At 40.7% G+C, this 20,838-nt stretch overlaps 4 protein-coding genes across 6 annotated transcripts in view; 2 read left to right on the top strand and 2 right to left on the bottom strand.

The window, feature by feature from the left end:
* Positions 1 to 10,677, bottom strand: part of LOC6549772 (probable Ras GTPase-activating protein) — a 41,722-nt gene extending 31,045 nt beyond the window's left edge. For all 3 annotated transcript variants that reach the window (XM_026982428.1, XM_026982429.1, XM_001977556.3), the window contains exons 1-2: positions 9,629 to 10,677; positions 164 to 276 (exon numbers count right to left, since the gene is read on the bottom strand). In XM_026982428.1, coding sequence (XP_026838229.1) covers positions 164 to 276; positions 9,629 to 9,707 — 192 coding nt within the window. In that variant the 5' untranslated portion in view covers positions 9,708 to 10,677. The remainder of the gene's footprint in view (positions 1 to 163; positions 277 to 9,628) is intronic.
* Positions 10,678 to 10,991: 314 nt separating this feature from the next.
* Positions 10,992 to 13,605, top strand: LOC6549771 (lymphokine-activated killer T-cell-originated protein kinase). The gene is made up of 3 exons (XM_001977555.3): positions 10,992 to 11,534; positions 12,121 to 12,479; positions 12,597 to 13,605. The coding sequence occupies exons 1-3, from the start codon at positions 11,275 to 11,277 to the stop codon at positions 13,157 to 13,159; spliced, it is 1,182 nt and encodes a 393-aa protein (XP_001977591.1). The 5' UTR covers positions 10,992 to 11,274; the 3' UTR covers positions 13,160 to 13,605.
* Positions 13,606 to 13,725: 120 nt separating this feature from the next.
* Positions 13,726 to 17,442, bottom strand: LOC6549770 (partitioning defective protein 6). Its single transcript, XM_001977554.3, has 3 exons — positions 17,028 to 17,442; positions 16,155 to 16,383; positions 13,726 to 16,093 (listed from the first exon to the last, which is right to left on the bottom strand). The coding sequence occupies exons 1-3, from the start codon at positions 17,100 to 17,102 to the stop codon at positions 15,342 to 15,344; spliced, it is 1,056 nt and encodes a 351-aa protein (XP_001977590.1). The 5' UTR covers positions 17,103 to 17,442; the 3' UTR covers positions 13,726 to 15,341.
* A 289-nt stretch (positions 17,443 to 17,731) lies between these two features.
* LOC6549769 (ubiquitin-conjugating enzyme E2 S) lies at positions 17,732 to 20,216 on the top strand. Its single transcript, XM_001977553.3, has 3 exons — positions 17,732 to 18,568; positions 19,007 to 19,477; positions 19,587 to 20,216. The coding sequence occupies exons 1-3, from the start codon at positions 18,560 to 18,562 to the stop codon at positions 19,734 to 19,736; spliced, it is 630 nt and encodes a 209-aa protein (XP_001977589.1). The 5' UTR covers positions 17,732 to 18,559; the 3' UTR covers positions 19,737 to 20,216.
* Positions 20,217 to 20,838: the final 622 nt, after the last annotated feature.

The following is a 20,838-nucleotide window of genomic DNA, read 5'->3' as shown; positions in this document are numbered from 1 at the left end:
AAGAGACAGGGATAGATATACACAGACGAAAATACAAAGCCAATGAACTTGATATGTTTACAGTTACAAAGCGATTAGATGTCTGTTTCGCTGGGTGTTTCAGTATGTGTGGGTTAGTTGCTATATACTAGGATATAATATCAATATATATGGGATTGCTCACCGATATCTCCTCGCTGCAGTAGGCGGTGAATGTCTGATCGTCCTGCTGCAGCACGCAGTACAAAGGACCCCAGGGAAGCGTCTTGATCAGGCGAGTTAGTTCACCCTCGGTTTCTGTAATAAGAAATTCAAAACATTATGGTATGAACAAAAAATGCAATTTCAGTCTTGCTTAAATGTTAACCACATTATCACTAAGTGGCGCCACCTGTTGGCAAGCGCCTTAAGCGGCATTTGGTAAAACGCTGCCTACTTTTAGGCATTATTTCCTAAAGCGAATGTAAAATGCGCGTAAAATTACATATTTATGGACATGGTCGTGTTCTCTACACGCAACATACTCGCTCAAATGTAAAGTATATGATGAGTGATCTGCAAACTGGATTTAAAAACATAAAAAACGCTTGTGGATTGCAGTTTGAGTCATATAAAACGAAAACCAAAACTAAAACTGCATAACGTCAAACGTCATGTAGATGCCATGTAATTGTGCCAAAAACCTTTCGGAAAATGTGGCGCATGCGTGTTTCTAATTATGCACCAGCCAACTAGATTAGATTATTTATTTATGCATCTGCAATCGCAAATGCAGTACCAATTGCAACTTTGGACTGCAATGCCGTTTCTAGTGTGCAAATAATATGCATTAGAATTTATAGAAGAAGCTGTAGTAGCTGCGAAGATAAAACAATGAGAATTGCTTAGCCAAGTTGAACCGCATTGTGATTCAATGGCCGTTTTTTTTCATCAGCTTTCAGCTTGCGTGTCTGAGTTCTCAAAGTTCGTTTCACTCAGTTTACGTCCTCTTTATGCTTTCTCCTTCTTCAATTCTTAACTTTTTTCCTCTCTATGCGATAACAATGTGAGGAAGCTACAAAAATGATTTTAATTTGAAGTTTAGCTTCGTGGAGATGTGGGCGTGTTACGGATTACACAGAAAAATCAAAAAGTGTTCACAGTCATACTTACATATCTACACACAGAAATTGAACAAAATTGAAGTAAAAAGTTTGTTAATCAGAATTTAGATATAAGTGTATCGGCTGTAAATATATGACTTCATGAATATTTAAAATAAACATCCCAATTTTACTCTTTCATTCTAAAAAATATAAAGTTTACTTCTATGTGAGTGATGTAATCTACATTTATTGAAACTTAACACAATGTATACCCACCCCATAATCATTCAAAATAGGGGGAAAAGGTTTTGAATGCACGAAATTAATGTCAAAGTTGAATGATTATGATAATGCTTGGCAAACTGCATTTCTTTCAGTGTATCTATAGTCTGACTTCGTTAACATTTCACATCCAGTATGTACATACATACGTACATATGTAAGTACGAGTGAGCGTATTTTTCAAGTCCGGCGCCGTCTGCCCATTTAACATAAATATTGTAAGTAATTGTGAAGACTACAGCAACAACAACTGCAGAGTGGAGCGGAGCGATGACGTCGAAGCCCCAAAAAGAGACGGCACTATGCGGAGTAAGAGAGAGGGCGCGAAATTGAAGTCGTTGCTCAGCAAGTTGGCGTTAATTTTTTTTTTCTATTTTTTTAACGTTCGTTGGCCGCTCGTTTCTTTATTATAAATTTTCTCATTTTTTCACAATATTTTTTGTTGTTGTTGTTGGTGGTTTTTGCATAAGAATTTCTCGCTTTTTGAGTTCTCGAGTTCAATGTACTGTGTCAGCGGTTTTTCTTTTCTGCACACGGCAACAGGTGGCGACGAGGGGTAAAAAAAAAGGGGGGATGGGGTTGAAAGTGGGGCTTAGAAGGGCGGTTGAGGGGTCGGCGGGGGATTCGCGGTTAGTCAACGGACTAACGCACACAAACCTTGGCCATCAGCTGGCATCTGAGCGTGGAAAACGTGGAAAAACAAGTGTTTTTGGTTTTCCCCCCACCGCATCAATTCTGTTATCCTTCAATAATTCTACACGGCAGAAAAAAGGAGCTTGGAACTTAATCAAATTGCCTAGACAATGACAATGGCTAATATCGCAAAAGAAAAGTAATACAAATGTACTGCGCATACATTTTCCCCGTACAATACCTTTTCTTCTGGTCTTCTTTCTTGAATAATTCGAACAATCTGTGAATTATCTTCGGTTCGCAGTGCATTTCCCAGTGGCATTCGCTTTTATATATATATATATGTGCATATGTATGTGCCCATATGACCGTCAGGGAGCTCGAAGATAAGATACAACTGGCAGATTCAGTTCCACGTAAACCTCATCTCGCCATAAATGTTTCAGTGCGTTTAAATTCCATATAATTATGAAAATATTTTTCAGAGTAATATCAGTTGTATCCATGGGAAACCGTTCACAATAAATTAAAATAACAATCAAAATAATTTCGCATCGCAATTTGGAGATAATTTGCTTGTAATTGTATTTGTAATTAATTTGTAATTTAAGTGTATTCAATTTATATTTCAATCAACAATTTAAACGTAAAAATGTAAATCATAATTTAATACTTCGGCAGCAAATTTAGAACCCAAGTCAAAAGTAAGACATTTGTGCCTAATTACTAATATAGAACAATTATTAATATCAACACAAAAGAACCAAAAAGAACAAAATCTTAATCACTTTTAATTATTCATAGAAATGATTCTTTAGTTGTATTGAAAGGAGCTAGCTAAATTTACAAAATGTACAAAATGTAAGTGAGTCAAAATATTTATCTAATGAAATGAAGTGAGTCAACATAATTATTCTTGAGTAAACCACCCATAGTAATTTGGCATCGAGCAACTAAATAATCAAATAAGCCGCATTGAACCAAAAGCCATTAATGAACTAGTTTAACGAACGAATAGTTTAATTTTCCAATTAAGCTGCGATCGATATGCCGCAACGATACGCACTGTAATAGTTCCCAATAAGAATGGTACGCTAATTGAAATTATCTCATTACCATGCCGACAATTTCTCACATCTTCGAGCTGTTTTCCTTTCATTAGCTATCACCGCGCATAATTAGTGACATCATCGCTAGTCTTGTGTAGTACAATAGCCACTATATTCTTGTTGAGTTTTTCATTTCATTTTTTTTTTAATCGGAATGCGGATTGATTCACTATATTTTTGCGGTTTTTTTCAGCTAAAGGCGAGGGAAAAACGCATCGCACCAAATTGAATTATTAAATGTTAAGGCGCAACGAAAAGACATTGCCAATTAAAACTAATTTAAAATAATTTATGCTCTGTGCGTCATCTGTGCGCTTGTGTGTGTGTGGGTGTTCGCCGGGGGGAGAGGTGGGTGTTCTTGAGGGGGAAAATCGGTGGGGCGAGGGGTGGAGTGTTGAGTGAGGGAAAGTCGAGTCAAAGGAAACCCCTTGTCCATTGTCGCCAGCTAAACCACAAGAAGAAAATCTGTTTTCATGCGGTTGGTGTTTTGTTCAAGCAAATGGGGGCGTGGCAGCACGCCTTTGCTTCTTAAATTATTTGTAATACACGCGGAGTAAAAGTGTATATTTATTTTGCAATTGTTGTGAACATTTTTTGTTTGTGATATTTTTCGAAGTCAAGAGTTTTGGCACACAAAGCGATAAACAATTTGTTTGTAAAGCCAACAACAATATAGTATATAAGCAATATTCTTAAAAAAATGATAATTTCGCTTGAAAAATGATTTTCAGTTCGAGTGAACATGTAGGCTGCTTATAAAATCGGCAGCAAATGCTAGTGTGTTTATTATATATGTACATATATGTGTTTATATACATATTTTTTCCGAGTGTACCGTTTAGGCAATAGCTTCCGCATGCTGCAGCTGTCCCAAATCATCTTCATCCCCAACTCCTGCGCACACCGCCCGCCCCGCCCCCAAAACAACATGTTGCATTTTGGGCGGTGACCCCCGCCCGACCCAGATGCATATATATCTACATAAGTCTCTATGCGCATATCCGCGTTATGTGCCCAGACATCTGTACACATATAGTATGTACATATATAGGTATATATGTATGTGTATATATGTATATATGTACATAGGTGGCACGCAATCCCGACGCAAATCGTATGCGTTGCGTAAACGAACTAACAAACGCATTTAATTAGGTTTATGGGAAATATGCGAAACGTTCGAAAAATCAAACACAAACAACCGGGTAAAAAGAGAAAAAAATAAATAAAACCAGAGGCAGAAAAGGCCGGAGACTGAAATCTAACAAAACCAAATGGGGCTGTTCCACTTTTTAGAGCCCCAATCCCCCTCCGAAAGCCAAACAATGCAGAATTATAGCATAACTTGAATTTCGCATCATGTAATAGCAGCGACCTGCTTGCATTTGATTTGTCAATTCATTTATAGACTTTTTTCCTTCGACTTTTTCCCAGTCTTTCGACTGCCCAGCCCAACTTCTCTCCCACATTGTTGTGGTGATGTTTTATATATATATATGTATATATTTTTTTGGTGATATGACAAAGGGAATCACGTCGATGTTTGGTTGCATTTTTGTGCCCATATTATACACACACAATCCCATTTTTCGGGCTCTTTCGATGCGCTGTATTTAGTGGAAGTTCCGATTTTAGTATCTTAACTGAGATATTTATAAGAATTTCTCCTAGGCTAGCTGAGTTATATCTAAAGATATGTTTAGGCATTTCCCCAAAGCTTTATATCATATCTGATGATTAAAGAAATTCTTATAAACTGCCATCGTTTGATGTTTGATTTATAAGAGCCATTATATCTTAGCTCAGCGAAATGCTTCGATCTTCTGGGCATCAGATTGCGATTTCGGTAAATCGACACCTTGGTTCCGAGAAAGAAAAATAAATACCTGTATTGCTGGCGCGTTGCGACGGATTGCACCGAAGTGAAACACTATAGGATCTAAATAAAAATCGTAGCACCCAAAAGGCGACACTTGCGGATTGTTAGTCGAATTCCTCGGGTGTGAATTGTTTTCATTTGGCTTTTGTTTGGCTTTTGCATACGCAGGCCCGGTGAAAATGTGTTTACATTCCGCTCAGACTTATTTTGATTTGATCCGTTTGGATGGGCTGATGGGGGAAGTAAACAAGTGTTCTGGCAGCCCAAGCCCAAATATGATTCAATGCGCTGGGAATCCAACATTCGACGAGTCCCATCTGGACAATCATCACTTTATCTTGATAACTATATATATGTTTGTAGATAAACACACCTATATAGGAACGATTCGAAACGGGTTTTCTTTCACTAAAGTTTCCCTTTTGTTTTAGCGACGGGCACAATGTGTTAATTTGTTCGAGTTCGATTTGCTAAAAGCGCCACAAAAAAAAGCCGGCTTTGGATCCCCAAAAACACTTGGTAACTTCGTAGACTGGGAGACGCAGGTGGTGTGATGGTGTTGCTGTTGTTGTTGTTGCTGCTCATAGAGGAAAAAGTGAATTTTTTCATAGAAAGTTGTTGGGCAACATTTGCAGCGGCGACAGCGCAACGCATTCGATACTTGAAAATAGAAAATTACAGTAGGTTCCCCTCCATCCGACAGCAGGCCGTCTCGCTCCTTCTTCCTGCCTCGCTCTCTTTCGCTCACCTGGGCGACAGGTAATCCCAGCCCCATCATGTCGTTTCGACCATGTTTCACTTTCTAGCAGATGCAGTGGGTCAGGCTAGCCAGGCGGCAGATCCCAGCCAGATTATGGATGGATTGCAATTGGAAAGGTTTTCCTCAAACGAAAGTTAGCCGCTGACCGGGGATCATTGAACTTGAACCATACAGATTTTCCATTAACTAATTGGAAGTGCCAATTTCTATTTCAAAGTCTTCTCTTCCATTCGATATTCTATTAATGTATCTTGGAGTGTTTATCTTAAAGAGTTTGGCAAATTGACTCATTTAAATATTATATTTTCTTCAACTATTCATTCTTATGTCTAATCAGTAGGCATGAATTTAGCTAATTGCTCGTTAAAAGTGTACAAACGTAAATTTATCTCCACAAATTATTTTATGTTCGCTATGTCTACACATTATTTTTCATTAGGTCTTAATCATCTATTCATTTATTTGATATTAGCTTTACTACGAGCATAGCTTGAAGCCACTCATCATTTCAGCTTAGAGAGTTTGGCTAATCGCTGGCGTTTAAATGCTAGAAACTGTGAGCTACATTTGTATTTGAAACCAGCAATTTGATAGTTAGCAGGTGGTGGCGTCGCTTTAACCCATAAAAATCGAATTGGCCAACAAAGACAACAACAATGAGTGCAATGCCAAAAAGTGTGTCAGCGACAAAAGCTTTCGGCCAAGTTAATGACGCCATCACCTCGACACTTGTGTGTCGCTCCAACATTTATCGTTCTTCTCCATCGGCTTGTCGTGGCCAATGGCCACTCCTCCTCCAGTCGCAGTCGCAGTCTTCACTCTTCAATCATTGCTTTTCAGTCTGCCTTTTGGCCCAGTCGATTTCTCCTCTTCTCGCCGTCTTCCTTTTAACGCTTTTGGCATGGGCCTGCCTCCCTGCCTGCCTGCCTGCTGTTGGTTTTGTTCGCAAGCGGCCTCATAACCAATTTCTAAACGCCAAAGCCCAAAGAACCAAGTCGAACCACACCGAACCGGCCAAGAAGAAGAGCTTACACATGGCCAAGTGACATGCAAAGCGAAAGCCACGAGGGGTTAACAGGGTACAGTGGACACTCGCGATTGAATAAAGTCTGACAGGCGGACACACGGGCTAAATCTTCATAAAGTTAGTAAGTAATTCCTTGTCAGGCAGATTTATTAGTTACATTTAGTTACTTACATTGATGTTCAACTATTTAACGTGGATATTGGCCGTAAAACTACAAATGCGTTTATCATATTTGTTTTGGAGATTCTTGCGTACACTGTAGCCATTGTTGACTGTGCCATCTAACAAGCGACCAAATAAAAAGGCAGCTACAACACGAAACATGACAGAAATGATGTCAAGCCAGCGGCCAACACGAGAGAACAACTCTAGCAAAAAGAAAAAAAAACTAACAGGAACAACCAAATGGATCGAACCTCTGCGATTTGTTCTGAGCTCGAAAGCACTGACAGAAAATCTAACTTCTTATTCGTCATAATATGCAAGATCAAAGTTAGTTACATTGTTATTTGTTTTATAAGTGATAAGCTTTAAAAGTAGACATCAAACTTTAAACCGTAACAGTGTAAATATCTTAAGTTGAAATCTATCTCGGTACTAAAGAAAAGGATATAATAACTTTTAAGATAGCTAATAGATATTTCCAACACACCAATGATTGTAATTGAGCCGAAAAGACGCAGATGATTAATGATCTGGTTTACAGATTTCGTGCGTTTTTTCTCTATGTGCATGTGTTTCGGTGCCTGAGCGCTTGTTTGTTAGCCGAGTTTTGTAGGTGGGCTTCAAAACCGATTGCAAGAAAACAACAAAAGTCCAAGAGACATGGACAAAGACGAAGCCAAATGGCGAGGCAAAAGGTTACCATAGAATGCCATCAATGACCTTGACACACCAACACGCACGGACACACACACACCAACACGAACGCACACTCTTGTTCACCTGGAAATAAACACACCTTCCTTCCGCTGCGGGCAAATAACCGTAACAGAAAGGTAACAAAAAAAATGAAATGGAAAAATAAAGCAAATGAGGCAAACCAACGAAATCCGAAAACGGCAATAAGAGAAGTTGCCTTCAAGGCGAAGGTAGCCTTTTTTACTGTTTGCTGCCACTTATCGCGATCGTTTGAGTGTGTGTGTGGCTGTCTGCTATTACCAATTTCTGCTGTGCGTGTTCCCTCAATGCCCCATGCCCTGGATCCAAATACACCTGAGCATATCGGCCACAGGCGACAAAAACATCTACTATTTACCCAGCGAAAACCCTTGTACCAATTAAAAGGGTATTATGTAACGCCATCTAGTGGATCGTTTTCGTAACATAGCTGATTTTGTTAGCCAGCATAAATACTCCACTTATGAATGGAAGCCATTTTATTAGGTATTATTGACTGCAATTGTTCAGTTCAGAAAATATGTGCCTTATTTTTCAAAATAAGTGTTTGGATATCATATTAGAAGTCGAATATATTAGTGTATGACAATATTTTAAAGTGCCTAAGTAAAGGATAATTTATTAACACAACTTAGGTCTTTATTTTGAATATCACTAAGTAGGTGTGCTAAAAGATTGGCGCAAGCTGTACGGTATTCCAAATGCACATTTAGCTCTCAGAAAGTAGTGTGCATACATATATTTCAAACGATCTTTGCGTTCCGTCCAAAGATATCCACTTCACCTTCGCCACTTTGGTCGCCTGAACATTCGATGAGAGGAGAAACCCTGCGCAGGGGCTTTGTTGTCTATTTGCCTGGGTATTTGCAGTGTGCGATGTGCGATGGGTGTGTGTGTGTGTGTGTGTTTTCACCTTTTTCCGAGGGAAGTACGAGCAACCCCTCACTGAAACAACAACAAGCAAGGCAGCGACAACCTGCGACAGGTAAAATGGGAGATAACGGAGAAAAACGCTCGTCGACAAACATGAACCTGCCCGAAAAATGTGGAAAGGTATTTTTTCCCAGGCCAAGGAATTTGCACAGGTGACACGAAGACACTTAACTCGAGGGAGCTCATCCCACAGCCCACATCAAACAACACAGATCACCATCCCACATCCGCATCCGCAACCGCTTCCACATCCGCATCCGCCGGGAGGGGAACCTCTCCATCCACATTTCTGCCCGCAAAGTTCACGGATGAACCGCCCATAAGTGTAGTGTCACATTAAAAAGCCAACTTATGGGCACTTGCTCACCATTTTTATGCGCTTTTAAACAGGTGTTAAATGTATTGCCAAGTGAAAAACAATTCGAGTTGGTCACTGGGTTTGATTTTCGAGTTTTCCGTACTCCAAAAACAATAGTTAGCCATTGAAAATGCGCTATGCTTAATTAATTGCTTTCTTAATAATGGCTATAACATATATTTCTACTAGACTTTGTAGCTCTTTATCAAACATTTATCTAAGCACGCTTTCATTAGCAGTACACATAAAGATTGTATCTAATAATTTGTATCTAATGGTACCTAATAGTAAATTAGATTACAGCCATTTGCTTACTTTGAGTTGCGATTAGAAAATACATTCGCTTTTTCGACGGTACTCTTGGGTACCATTATTTGTCTGCAGATGTTTTCCCTTATCTCCTGGCTTCCATTAACTCTTTGAGTACTTTTAGTTTTCAGTTTAAAATACAATATCGAGGGGATAGTTATGCTTATTTTGCTATACTTGCCAAGAAAAGAAATAAAGAAATCATTCAGTTTTAGTTTCTAACAATTACTTTTGTGAAAATATTAGGCTCGGAAGAAGGAATCAGATGGCAGTACACGTTAACTAACTTTCTGGTCTAACCAACAGCAGTTTAATAGGCGCATTTATTATAATAATTGCAGTCTATGATGTTATATGTAGTAACAACCACTCACCGCAGACATCCAGCCATCCTTCGATTCTGCTGGGGTAGGAAATCGCTGAGGACCGGCTTAAATAAGTTCGACGTCCCATTTTGTGGGGGTGGTAATTTTGTGAATTTGGTTTGGGTGGATGCTGTGTGCTCTCTATCTCTCGCTTTGCGCTCGCTCTTTCTCTCTTCTCCCCTTTTTGGTTCTCTCACTTATCGTTTAGCTTATCGACTCGACTCGTTGAGTTGTTGTTGTTGGTGTTGTTGGTTTTGCTGCTGCTTAATTTGAATATTGATTTTGTTTGTTCTTGCTGCTGTTGTTGTTATGGTTTTTATTGCACTTGTGCCTTATGGCGATTTTGAGGGTTATTGTAAAACAAAAGATTAAAGCAAGATTTGTGGCGATTTCAAGAGCAGGTTGCCGCCTTTGTTGTTGCTGCTGTTGTTGTTATTGTTATTATTTGATTTTTAACGATTTCGTTTCCAATTCCGCTCTTTGTTTTAATCTCCATCTTTCTTCTCGCTCTTCACCTGATTTTCGATGTTTTTGGTGTTTTTCGCTGTTTTTTCGCCGTAACAGCTGAGTGGCATTTTTGCGGTTCCTCTTTTTGATTTTTGGTTTCTTCTTTAGTTATTCATGTTTTTTTTTGTTGTTATCACCAGAAACCAGTAACGAAACTTTATTTTGCACCTGCATGCGCGTGTGTGTGTGTTTGCGTATATTTTATTCTGGTGTTGTGTATTATTATTTTTAAATCACGACTCCGCCAAGCATGTTTCGGTTTTGGATGTTTGTGTGTGTGTGTGCCCGTTCCAGAATATTAACGGTGTTGTTGTTGCTGCCGCTTTGTCGTTTTGGAGGTGACACCCTCCCACACCGCACTCGAAAAAATAAAACAAAAAATTTTGAAAACCCGCGGCCTGGATTTTCACGCACGTCCGCTTTCGAATCGCAGCACTTGTGTGCGATTCCACTGGTGTTTCTCCACAGACTGCCTCTCTGCGCGCCTCTTCTTTTATTATTTCTGCTTTGGCACGGCTTTCGCGCCAATTGTTGGTATGAAAATACCAACGAAATGCGGTATTTCGAAGTCGGTTGCCGTCTGGGGATGACGCACCTGCTTCGGTTCGTGTCTTAGCTAACATTTTTGAAGTTACATTTAATTTAAATCCTAACGGCAATATGCGAAATAGTGTTGCTAAACTTATATATATTAAATACGTTTAGTTTTTGCTTTATATTATGTACACCAGTTAAGTTTATTGCCAACTTCATTTAACTTTTTTCTCTTTCTGTTAATTCGTAGTTAAACTGAATTTTGTAAAAGCAATTTGAATGCCAACGGCTAAGCATTTAGTACTGCAAGCCGCTCCACGAATAAGTGTGACCAGTCACTTGGCACCCAAGAACAGCAGCTTCGTTTCTCATCTACTTCAGACAAAAGTTTATGAGCTATAATTTAAAAGTAATTGTGTGCACAACAAGGCAGTAAGAAAAACTTTCTGCTTAGCAGCCATTTCGCGTTTACTTGCTGCCAAAGAGGTGCTACGGTCACACTGCCGCCTAGGACCAAACACAACACCAACACTGTTGCATTCCATTTACAGTTTAAACGGTGTTTTGTGCGCGTCGCTTTAATTTCGGTTTGATTGAATTTAGCCATTGATGCGATGGACACGCCAGGCCGCAAGCTGAGAAATTTGCACATGGAGAATATCCAGAACAGCAGCACGCCCATCAACGTACCGCCCTCGCCGATGCTGAAGACCCTGGGCCACGGCACTGGGATCCGGGTATATCGCTTGGACCGCTCGCCCCGTCTCGGCGAAATCCGTTCGCCATGGGCCGTCAAGCGGATCACGCAGAACATGCGGGTCAAGAAGGACACGCTCTTCAACGAGCGGATTGTCCACGAGGCCGATATCCTGCGGTAGGTTCATCCAAATCCAAAACTCCAATCGACCTGTGTGTGTGTGCGTCATTGTCCTGCGTCTTGGTGTGTGTGTGTGGATGCTGGATGTGCGTGTGTGCTGGGTGGTCGGATATGTGGGTCAGCAATTCATCAGGGTGGCCCACAGCTACAGCTGAGCAACTACAGTCCATGCTCGCTAAAGTACACCATTGTAATAGTATCGAAACAGTGATCTAGGCTCTATTCAGTGATCCACTCCAAATCATTGCTTAGTTTCAGCTTCAAAAATTATTTTATCAATTTAAATTCTCAACGTTTAGCTGGTCGCTTAAATATACAAAATAATCCTTATTAAATAACGAAAATTATAGCATTATCAAGCAAGATATTTTAACAAAGAGAACCCAAGTCATCGCACTTCAACTAGGAAACTCCATACTCATAATCAAAGCGCTTATTATATGAAGTTTTTGCTTGCAATGCATTGAGTTACCTTGATGTGCATACTTAAAGTGCGCCTTTGGTGTACACACTACGCAGGATTGTATTTATAGTAACGTCCTACACTGAATGTTCCAATTAACAGCACCTTGTGACTTCACAGCAAACTAAAGCATCCAAATATCGTGGGATTCCGAGGCGTTGTCACCAATGACGAGGGCATCAACACATTGGCACTCGAAATGTGCACCACTTCGCTGGGCTCCATACTCGAGGAGCGACACGACGAGGATCTCGGGCCGTTGCCGGCCAAAAATACCTATAAGATGATCATGGACGTGGCCCTGGCACTAGATTTTCTTCACAACAAAGCGAGTCTCCTGCACGGCGACCTCAAGTCCTTTAATGTCCTGGTCAAGGGCGAGTTTGAGATCTGTAAGCTGTGCGATTTTGGAGTCTCTATTCCTCTCGATGAGCAGGGCGAGGTTAATTTCCAAAAGAATCCCGGACTGCGCTATGTGGGTGAGTTTACTGAGCTATTATGCGGTATATCAACCAATATGATATAAATCTATGTAGCATTAAAGTTTTTATGCTGCACCAGGAGCCCAATTAACAACTAATGTCGCATTGTTTTAGGAACTAGCCTCTGGTGCGCTCCGGAGGTTGTGGACGAAGTGGACGTCATTGACAGCAAAGCAGACATCTTCAGCTTTGGCCTGGTTATCTACGAAACCCTTGCTCTGGTGCCTCCACATACCTTGGAGCTGGACGCAGCACTTGGAGAGGATATGGACAATTCCCACGAATTACCCACCGACACGGAGAAGGTGCAACGCAAGAAGTTGGACTTCTCCAGCGATGAAAGGAAAAACGGGTTACCTTCTGCAATAGAAGAACATACAGACAACGATATGAGTCACGACGACGATGACGAGGATGATGATGAGGAGGAGGAGGAGGAAGAAGATGATGACACCAAGGAGAACGACATCTCCGACATTACACTGAACAACCTTCATTCCGCTTATGGTACACGCCCACCATTGCCAGTGGCCTTTCAGCTCAGCGACGATTACAACTGCATCGTGGAGCTGTTTTATCTGTGCACAAATGCTTTAAGCGAGGATCGGCCAGCGGCCAAGACCATTTGGCAGTGCCTGGAGAACAATGCCGCAAATGTTGCGACAGGAAGCGATTAGACTGATAATCATTCTCAGCCTCCGAAATCCATAATTTTTGTCTTTAATGTTATTTGCTTAGATGACTCATTTTTGTTTTGAATGTAATGCTATAATTTCTACCCTGTAAGAAGAAACCAACTACGATTAAAACCCCAAGTTCGCGAATACACACTTGAACAAATGTACATATTCAGCAAGCAGAAGAGTGGTCGAATACCTAATGAAACAAAAACTATATGGTTTCCAATCTTTAAGAATGAATGCGAAAAGGCAAAAACTAATGAATAAACCGGTTTGCAGTTCGCAGTCTTAAAAAAGGATCTATGTAGGATCTTGTTTGATTAAAGTTCGGTTAAAATATTTGAACTGATTTCTGTAAAATAAGTAAGTCAATAAAATTGAATTGAAAAGTATTGCTTACAAAGGACTAAATAATGCGAGAACAATATATAATTTTGAACTTTATATTTTTGTATATTTTTTGTAACAAAGCTTTGAATTAGTTGTGATATCAACAATAAACTCTTCTTTTTATTTCTAATTGTTTTTCTACAACCTCCCAGGAAAACCCATTACACACCAGCTCGGTTACAAGTTCTCTTAGGTTTATTAAAAAATAATAATACATACATCAAAATATAAGGTTTTCTTTCGTGATTTGCTTTTCGGTCTTTTCAGTTGCTTAGGGGGAATACACTTTTGCTTTTATATATATATATGCGTGTGCTTGGAAATCGGGTATTCAGGAGACTTTTGTTCGATGTAAGTTCAGATTGCTCGGTAATGTAAGGAGATATGTGGAATGGGTATAAGGGGAGTGGTTAGGCGATACGTATTTAGATATAGTTTCAGATTCGCTGCTGTCTATCCTAGATCTTGCTATCTATCTAGGCTACTTCGTGTGGTTAGTTACGCCTGTTCCGTCCCATAAATATGAATATTGTTAACTTCAAGTCGCGCAGATCGCATCGCATCTGCCGTGAGTGGCCTTATCTCAATTTGACTAAAGCGTATACAGACTTCAATTATGTGTACATGGGTACGTATATAACATAGATTGTATTAGTGTATATATTCTCTTGTATATATATAAAAAGTATCGAATTGCTCTCTTGAGGGCGAAGGCGCTGTTGGTGTTTCGTTTGTATCTTAACGATTTGTTAACTTTTTCTCCTCGTTTTTCTTTCCTTTCTCCATAACTCTAAGGGATGACAGTTTCAACAAAGAACTTGGACGAGTATTGGACACTTTAACGAAGAACAAAAGTTAAAATTACAAAAAGCATATAAAATAAACAGATATAATGAGTAATGCCGAAAAAACAAGAAGCTGAGCTAAAAAATACATTGCAGATATACACAGAATGATCGTCCTACATAAAAAAAAAGGTTTGCAAATCAAGAAATATAACTTTGTTGGGCTTTTTTTGGACTTGTCAAAGTACATAAAATGGAATGTTTTTTATAAATTATTCGTGCTCCTATGTTTGATTTTGTTTCAAATTGTTTAGTTAAGTGAATTTATCTGCCTTCTGCATTTGATGCCCTCTCTCTATTTCACTCCCTCATCTAGCTGTCTCACTCTAGTCTAATGCAACAAGCAAGAATAATAACAAGACGTAAATCTTACAAATTTAAATACACATATATATGCCAGGAAAAAAGATAAAAACAAGCGACTGCATTCAAAAACGTGCAAATGAATAGGTGTTTTTTGTTTGACTTTGAGTGATTCGTGGAATGTATGGAGGAAAGTCGTATGATTACACATGTATGTACAATCGTGTTTTATATATTGCTCACCCACAATTGGACTCGAAATGTTGCAGAACTTTAAATTAAAATGGCCTAGATTAGCAGAAAATGAATGGGATATGGCCGATATATTGTTTACTCAATCAATCAGGTTTTCTGGCTAATCACAATGGATTTTACAAGCTTATTTTCAAAGTCATTATTGGTTGAGCTGTGACAGTCGCTTAAGTAAGTGAGCAATATACAGTCGATCAGTGTACATGTGATAAGTTGGCCTAACTTGTATAACTTTAAATAATTGACTCGAGTTTAACAAACTTATTCGATCTTAAGGAAAGTTAAGTCTGATAAACTGAAAATCCTCTGCGCTTCTCTGCGATGAATTCACGTTTTCCGTTGCTTAAGTTCTGCATGCTGCTGCTGGAGGTTGTATCTGCTGGTTAATCCTACAAATGCAGCACTCCATCCTTGACATCGCTGGCCATTATCGTGGACGCATTGGAGGCTGCCTGCTGGTGGTGCGACGGGGGAGATGAGGATAATGGTGGCTGATGGTTGTGGTTGCCGGCTGACGTAGACGTGGGACTCTCGTCCAGGGTGACGCCCGTTAAGTCCACAATATCGTCCTGATCGTCGTGCTCGATCTCGTCGGAGGTGTTTGTATTATTAGTGTGATGTGACCCACTGGACAGCTGGCTGTTCCTCGAAAAGGATCCGCGATGCGTGGACGTCAGTGTGCGCTGATTGGCCGGCTTCACGGTGATTATTAGATTGGAACTGTTGGCCACCATCATGTCGGTGACTTGATCCAGAGTCTTGCCAGCCACTTCGATGCCATTCACCTCGATCACCTCATCGTTAACGGCCAGCAGACCTGTACTTTCGGCCAGACCGCCCGGAACCAAACGGGATATAAAAATGCCCGGTTGCTTCTCCAGCCCACTGGCCGTCACCCTGACAGAGGTGCCATCCCGTATGTAGAATCCCAGGGGCTTATCGCTGCCGTGCTTCAGAAGCCGCACTCTTCTATGCGTTTCCGGCACAATATCCACATCAATAATAGCCGAGACTTGACGGAAATCGTGCGGTATGGATATCGACGGCGCCTTTGTCTTCACGGGCGTATGGCCCATCAGTATGCTGCCGATGAGGTTCCTCGGTTTCATCGTTCCAAAGCCAGAGTACTCATTAAGATCATCTGGAAAGTGGAAGCAGAGATTGTGGTTGAGTAGGTCTTATGGTATCTTATGCATTCTCACCCTTTCGCTGTACAATGACCCGTAGAAGTGGACGTGCTGTTTTCAGGGCCCGGCCGAAGTTGTCGTCGTTGTTGATCGGCAACAGATCGTTGTCACGCGGATCGATGTAGAGTATGAGAAATTGGATGTTGGTCAACTTGTGCAGCTGCTCAATGAGGGCTGCGAATTTGTCGAAGCTCTGCTCCGCCTCATTTCGCTTAAAGCTCCACCGCCGAAACTCTGCATCGAACTAAATGATTGGGTTTGTTTAGTAAAGGGGACAAATCTTTTGCAACCCGTATAGCTTTTATATGAGCTTCACCTGTTGATTCAATTGTATGCAACCGTTTTACTAATTAAATGGAAACTGCTCTGAATTGCAGTACATCTACTGTCCTACAGCTATTACTGAACTTTATCTAAAATCATTTTATATGCACTAATTTCTGAAGCTTACACCGTTAAATCTTTAAGACCTTTTCTGTGTCGAACACCATTTAATCACTGAAAAAGAGTGCAACAGGGTAGTTTTCGAATAAGGCACAACAGATTGCTTTTCAGGCAAATAGCCCAAGCACAAATGGGTGTTGCAACGTTCCTTATCAGAACCCAGCAACTCCGACAAGTACATTGTCAATTTATGGTGTTCCGAAGATGGTAACCAGTTGCTCCTCAAACCTGGCAGTTCAAGTACTCATCGAGCTTAATAGATAATGGATTATCATCTATATAAGGAGCTCACAACTTGGTAGCCACAATGTTTCTCAGACTAAAGATCCCTTTCCCCACAGAACTGTGATTAAAGCTATTAATCCCATTTCTGTGCGCATGAATCAGCAGCTCAGCGTCGCAGAAAGGGGCGTGGAATCCGGGGGCACGAAAATTAGGACTCACCTTCGATTTCACCTCGATCAGATTCGTTTCACTGGCCGCCGATCCGGACGTTGTGTTTATCTTGTTCTTCGACATTTTCTCCGATCCGCCCGATCAAGAGTGCACTCACAATTTTCCTCACCTTGCCTCACACACAACACAAAACACGGCAGTTCAGTTCAGTTCCCCAGATTCTGATCTGATCTTCAGGATCGAAATCGAACCGATACGCCCGATGCGAACCGAAACCGAACCAAAGTGCAGCGTACCGATGGCGGGGAGCGACGATAGTGGGTGGCCGCCAATAAATTAGAGTTAGAAATCTAAATTAAAACTAATTAAATAAAAAAAATGGATGGATGAACCTATCGGGCACTATTGTACTTCGATATTGGGATGCATTATCGGTTATCGGATGGTATTAGTTCCAGTGTGACCGTGGGGAAGGCAAAGCCTAAATATACCATTTCAGTTGTCAAAAATACCACAAAATATGCAAAGGCAATGCATTTAAATAGTAATGAAAGTATTCAAAGTTGTTTAGAATTACAAAATACATATGTTTTATAGATAGCTAGCGATGGTTTGTGTAAGTCAGAATAAAATGTTAGCTTTTTTTATATTTTCTTCGCTTGTTTTTAAATAATTCCCAGAAAAAATACCTTTTACTTGGGCAAAAACCGAAGTTGTGCACCTATCGATATAACGATAGCGTCTGAGCAGCCCTGTTGGTGCGTTAGTGTAGAGACAGTTTGTTTGTGTAGGCTAGGTGGACATTCAAATGCGCTACACTTGCAACAAGGCTACGTTCAACTACGTAACGCGAGGCTTAACTGTCACAAGGCTGTTCATAAGTAGTAGGCTTATTCAAATGGTTCGTTTTGGAAACCCTGTTTTCAACTGACTCACAAAAATGTAGCGCTCAAATCGAACGTCTCATGTGACCGCAGATGCCCCACTTGTAGCGCATCGCCAGCGACGAGGGTTACTGTAAAATGAAACTGTTTTTGTGTGTTGTTGTCGAGCGTGAAGTGTGCAATTAGACAACTGAATTTGTTTTAATGTGGCGAGAGAGTCGAGAAAAATCACAAAACGGCAACAACGAAGGCGAGCGAATCGATTTAAAACAAGAGCAAGCTACTGGACAAAATTTCTAGTCGCTCGACTATCCCAAAATCGTGGTTTTCAAGAAGTGCTATATCAAATATATATATGTACAAGTCTGTAGAAGAGAGCGTGCGAAAACAGAAACCCAAACAACGGACAAGGAGAGACAAGTGGCGGGGCGAAGAAAAGCAAGAGGTGTAGGCAAAGGAAAAGCCAGCCACACACATATACATATATTTTCGGGCCACTTTTCCAAGCCAGCTGGGAAAAGGCGGTGAAATTGGGACTTTCGGAGGCCCGAAGAGCTCAGCTGCAGGAATAAGCTGACGAAACTGAAACCTTGAGACAGCAATTCGCACGCACACTAGCGCTGGTCCGCATCTACACACAAACATACACACTCACGCACGCATAGAAGCTAAGGAGCGGCAGGAAGTTCAGACATCATGAGTTCGGTAGGATGAACATGTTCTTCAAATTGTTAGCATTCTTAGATTATACGAAACCATTCTTAAGAAGTTGTACCAATGATTGTAAAGAATCCGAGCCAGATGCTTCTAAATCTTAAGTATGGCTGGTACTGAGAGCACCATACATATGTATAGTTTTATTAACAAGTACCCCTGTTTGTAAAGTCATATGATTCTGGCAGTTAAGTTTGTATGTCATAATCCTTACCAATAAGTACTGTACTTGCAATTCTGCATGATATCTGTTGATTTGTTAATTGATTTTAAAAGATCTTACGTTCCAATAAGAATTCCAACTGCGATTTACCTTTGAAATATTTGACGATTGTGATGTAAACGTGCCATTCAAATCCAGTTTTGTGGATATTAACTTTTGCTGATGTAGCATTGCAATTCCAAACTAATTATTTCCACCATTTGCAGCAATACTCGAATGTGGAGAACCTGTCGCCGCAGACGATAAGGCAGGTGATGAGGGAGCTGCAGGAGATGGAGACCACGCCACCGGAAGGTATTAAGGTGCTGATCAACGAGAGCGATGTGACGGATATTCAGGCTCTGATCGATGGACCTGCTGGCACTCCGTACGCCGCTGGAGTTTTTCGCGTCAAACTGACGCTGAATAAGGACTTCCCGCAGACGCCACCCAAGGCATACTTCCTCACCAAGATCTTTCATCCGAATGTGGCCGCCAACGGGGAGATCTGCGTGAACACACTAAAGAAGGACTGGAAACCGGATCTGGGCATCAAGCACATTCTGCTCACCATCAAATGCCTGCTGATTGTCCCGAATCCCGAATCGGCGCTGAACGAGGAGGCCGGCAAGATGCTGTTGGAACGCTACGATGACTACTCACAGAGGGCGCGCATGATGACAGAGATCCATGCCCAGGTAAATGAGGTCGTGACCCTTGCATGAGCATCAGGAATAGTTTTTTAAAGCGCTGATGAGGCTATATCAAAAATCCGCTTAACAAATAATTTGTGATCTTCCATTTCAGCCTGCCAAATGCGGTGCAGGCGCTCATGGCGATGACAAAGACGACGATGGACCCTCGACGAAGAAGCACGCGGGCCTGGACAAGAAGCTGCAGGACAAGAAGAAGGAGAAGTTGCTCAAGGAGAAGAAGCGCATGCTGAAGAGATTATGAGAGGCATAAGCCGAAGTTCCATGGACTAGCTAATCAACCAGGAGCAGTATGCATTATGCAGTAAGCGATAGCAGAACACGTCGGATACGAATGGATGGATAGATGTTAAAGAATGGATGAGTGCGAGCGTAAACCCCACAACCACGTGAAGGGCGGCAGGATCAAAGCTAGCAAGATCGCATCAAAGGAGTAGGCGCGCTATGTAATTTTACACTGATCTAATACAAAATAAAAACAAAAAAAAAGTAGATTGAGCTTCTGAAAGAACGGAGTAACCGATAAAGCCCGAATAAGAAACGGAGAAACACCTGAAGGCCAATATCGGAAACGGAAGTTAAAGCTACTACAATTTCGGTAGAACGAGAGAGATAAAGAACCACTCCAAAGAACAGTGCATCCAGTTACCATATACGATTATTTTAACCACATTTTTGGTGGCACGCCGCTGTCAACTGAGTCTAGAATATAGAAAACAAAAACCAACAAAAACGCAACCAAGAGAAATGGGGATTGCAACCATCTCCCAAGTAATTTATGTAGTTCTTTTTTCTTAACGCTCATGGGCTATCCTAGCATAATTTATGTAATTAGATTAAACAAAACAAGGATAACATTATCGCCTCATACATGCCACCACCCAAACACCCTGCCTCTAAAACTCTCTAGAAAGCATCACTAACATACCTTAAAGAGCATTATGATCGTTCTGTTGGGGTGCGTCCGCATATTGGACCCTACCCCCCAAAAAAATTTAAACTTACTCCTCTTATTTTTTTGTGTCTTTTTAAAAATTTGTATTCGCTTAGTTTTTAAATAAATAAACTTCAATTCGTTACATTCAATTGTCCTGCTTAGGCATAAGATATACACAAAGAACACACCCACGCATCCAACACACAAATCATGAAATATACATAAAATTATTAAAGAAATACTGTAAAAGATTGATTGCACATTCTGTAGAGATTTAGTTCTAAGTGCTTCCAAATTGTAAAACCCTCGACGCGAATCGGATCGGATCGAAATGGAATGGAGGGGATTTGACCGGAATGGCACGGTGATAAGTGCATAGGAAATCCATATCCTCGTCCTTTGGCTTGCT

The sequence above is a fragment of the Drosophila erecta genome, unplaced genomic scaffold (assembly GCF_003286155.1).
Source record: "Drosophila erecta strain 14021-0224.00,06,07 unplaced genomic scaffold, DereRS2 tig00000126-arrow-pilon, whole genome shotgun sequence".
In the NCBI taxonomy this organism is placed as follows: domain Eukaryota; kingdom Metazoa; phylum Arthropoda; class Insecta; order Diptera; family Drosophilidae; genus Drosophila; species Drosophila erecta.
Note: the sequence above shows the minus strand (reverse complement) of the source record. Positions and strands in the feature narration are given on the sequence as shown.

What these genes read in the sequence shown, in the direction of transcription:
- LOC6549771 (XM_001977555.3), top strand. Translation starts at nt 11,275, where the DNA reads ATGGACACGCCAGGCCGCAAGCTGAGAAATTTGCACATGGAGAATATC. An exon ending in CACGAGGCCGATATCCTGCG is followed by an intron (nt 11,535 to 12,120) that starts GTAGGTTCATCC and finishes GTGACTTCACAG; the next exon opens with CAAACTAAAGCATCCAAATA. An exon ending in TCCCGGACTGCGCTATGTGG is followed by an intron (nt 12,480 to 12,596) that starts GTGAGTTTACTG and finishes GCATTGTTTTAG; the next exon opens with GAACTAGCCTCTGGTGCGCT.
- LOC6549770 (XM_001977554.3), bottom strand. Translation starts at nt 17,102, where the DNA reads ATGTCGAAGAACAAGATAAACACAACGTCCGGATCGGCGGCCAGTGAA. An exon ending in TGATCGAGGTGAAATCGAAG is followed by an intron (nt 16,384 to 17,027) that starts GTGAGTCCTAAT and finishes CCAATCATTTAG; the next exon opens with TTCGATGCAGAGTTTCGGCG. An exon ending in GGTCATTGTACAGCGAAAGG is followed by an intron (nt 16,094 to 16,154) that starts GTGAGAATGCAT and finishes TCCACTTTCCAG; the next exon opens with ATGATCTTAATGAGTACTCT.
- LOC6549769 (XM_001977553.3), top strand. An exon ending in TGACAGAGATCCATGCCCAG is followed by an intron (nt 19,478 to 19,586) that starts GTAAATGAGGTC and finishes CTTCCATTTCAG; the next exon opens with CCTGCCAAATGCGGTGCAGG.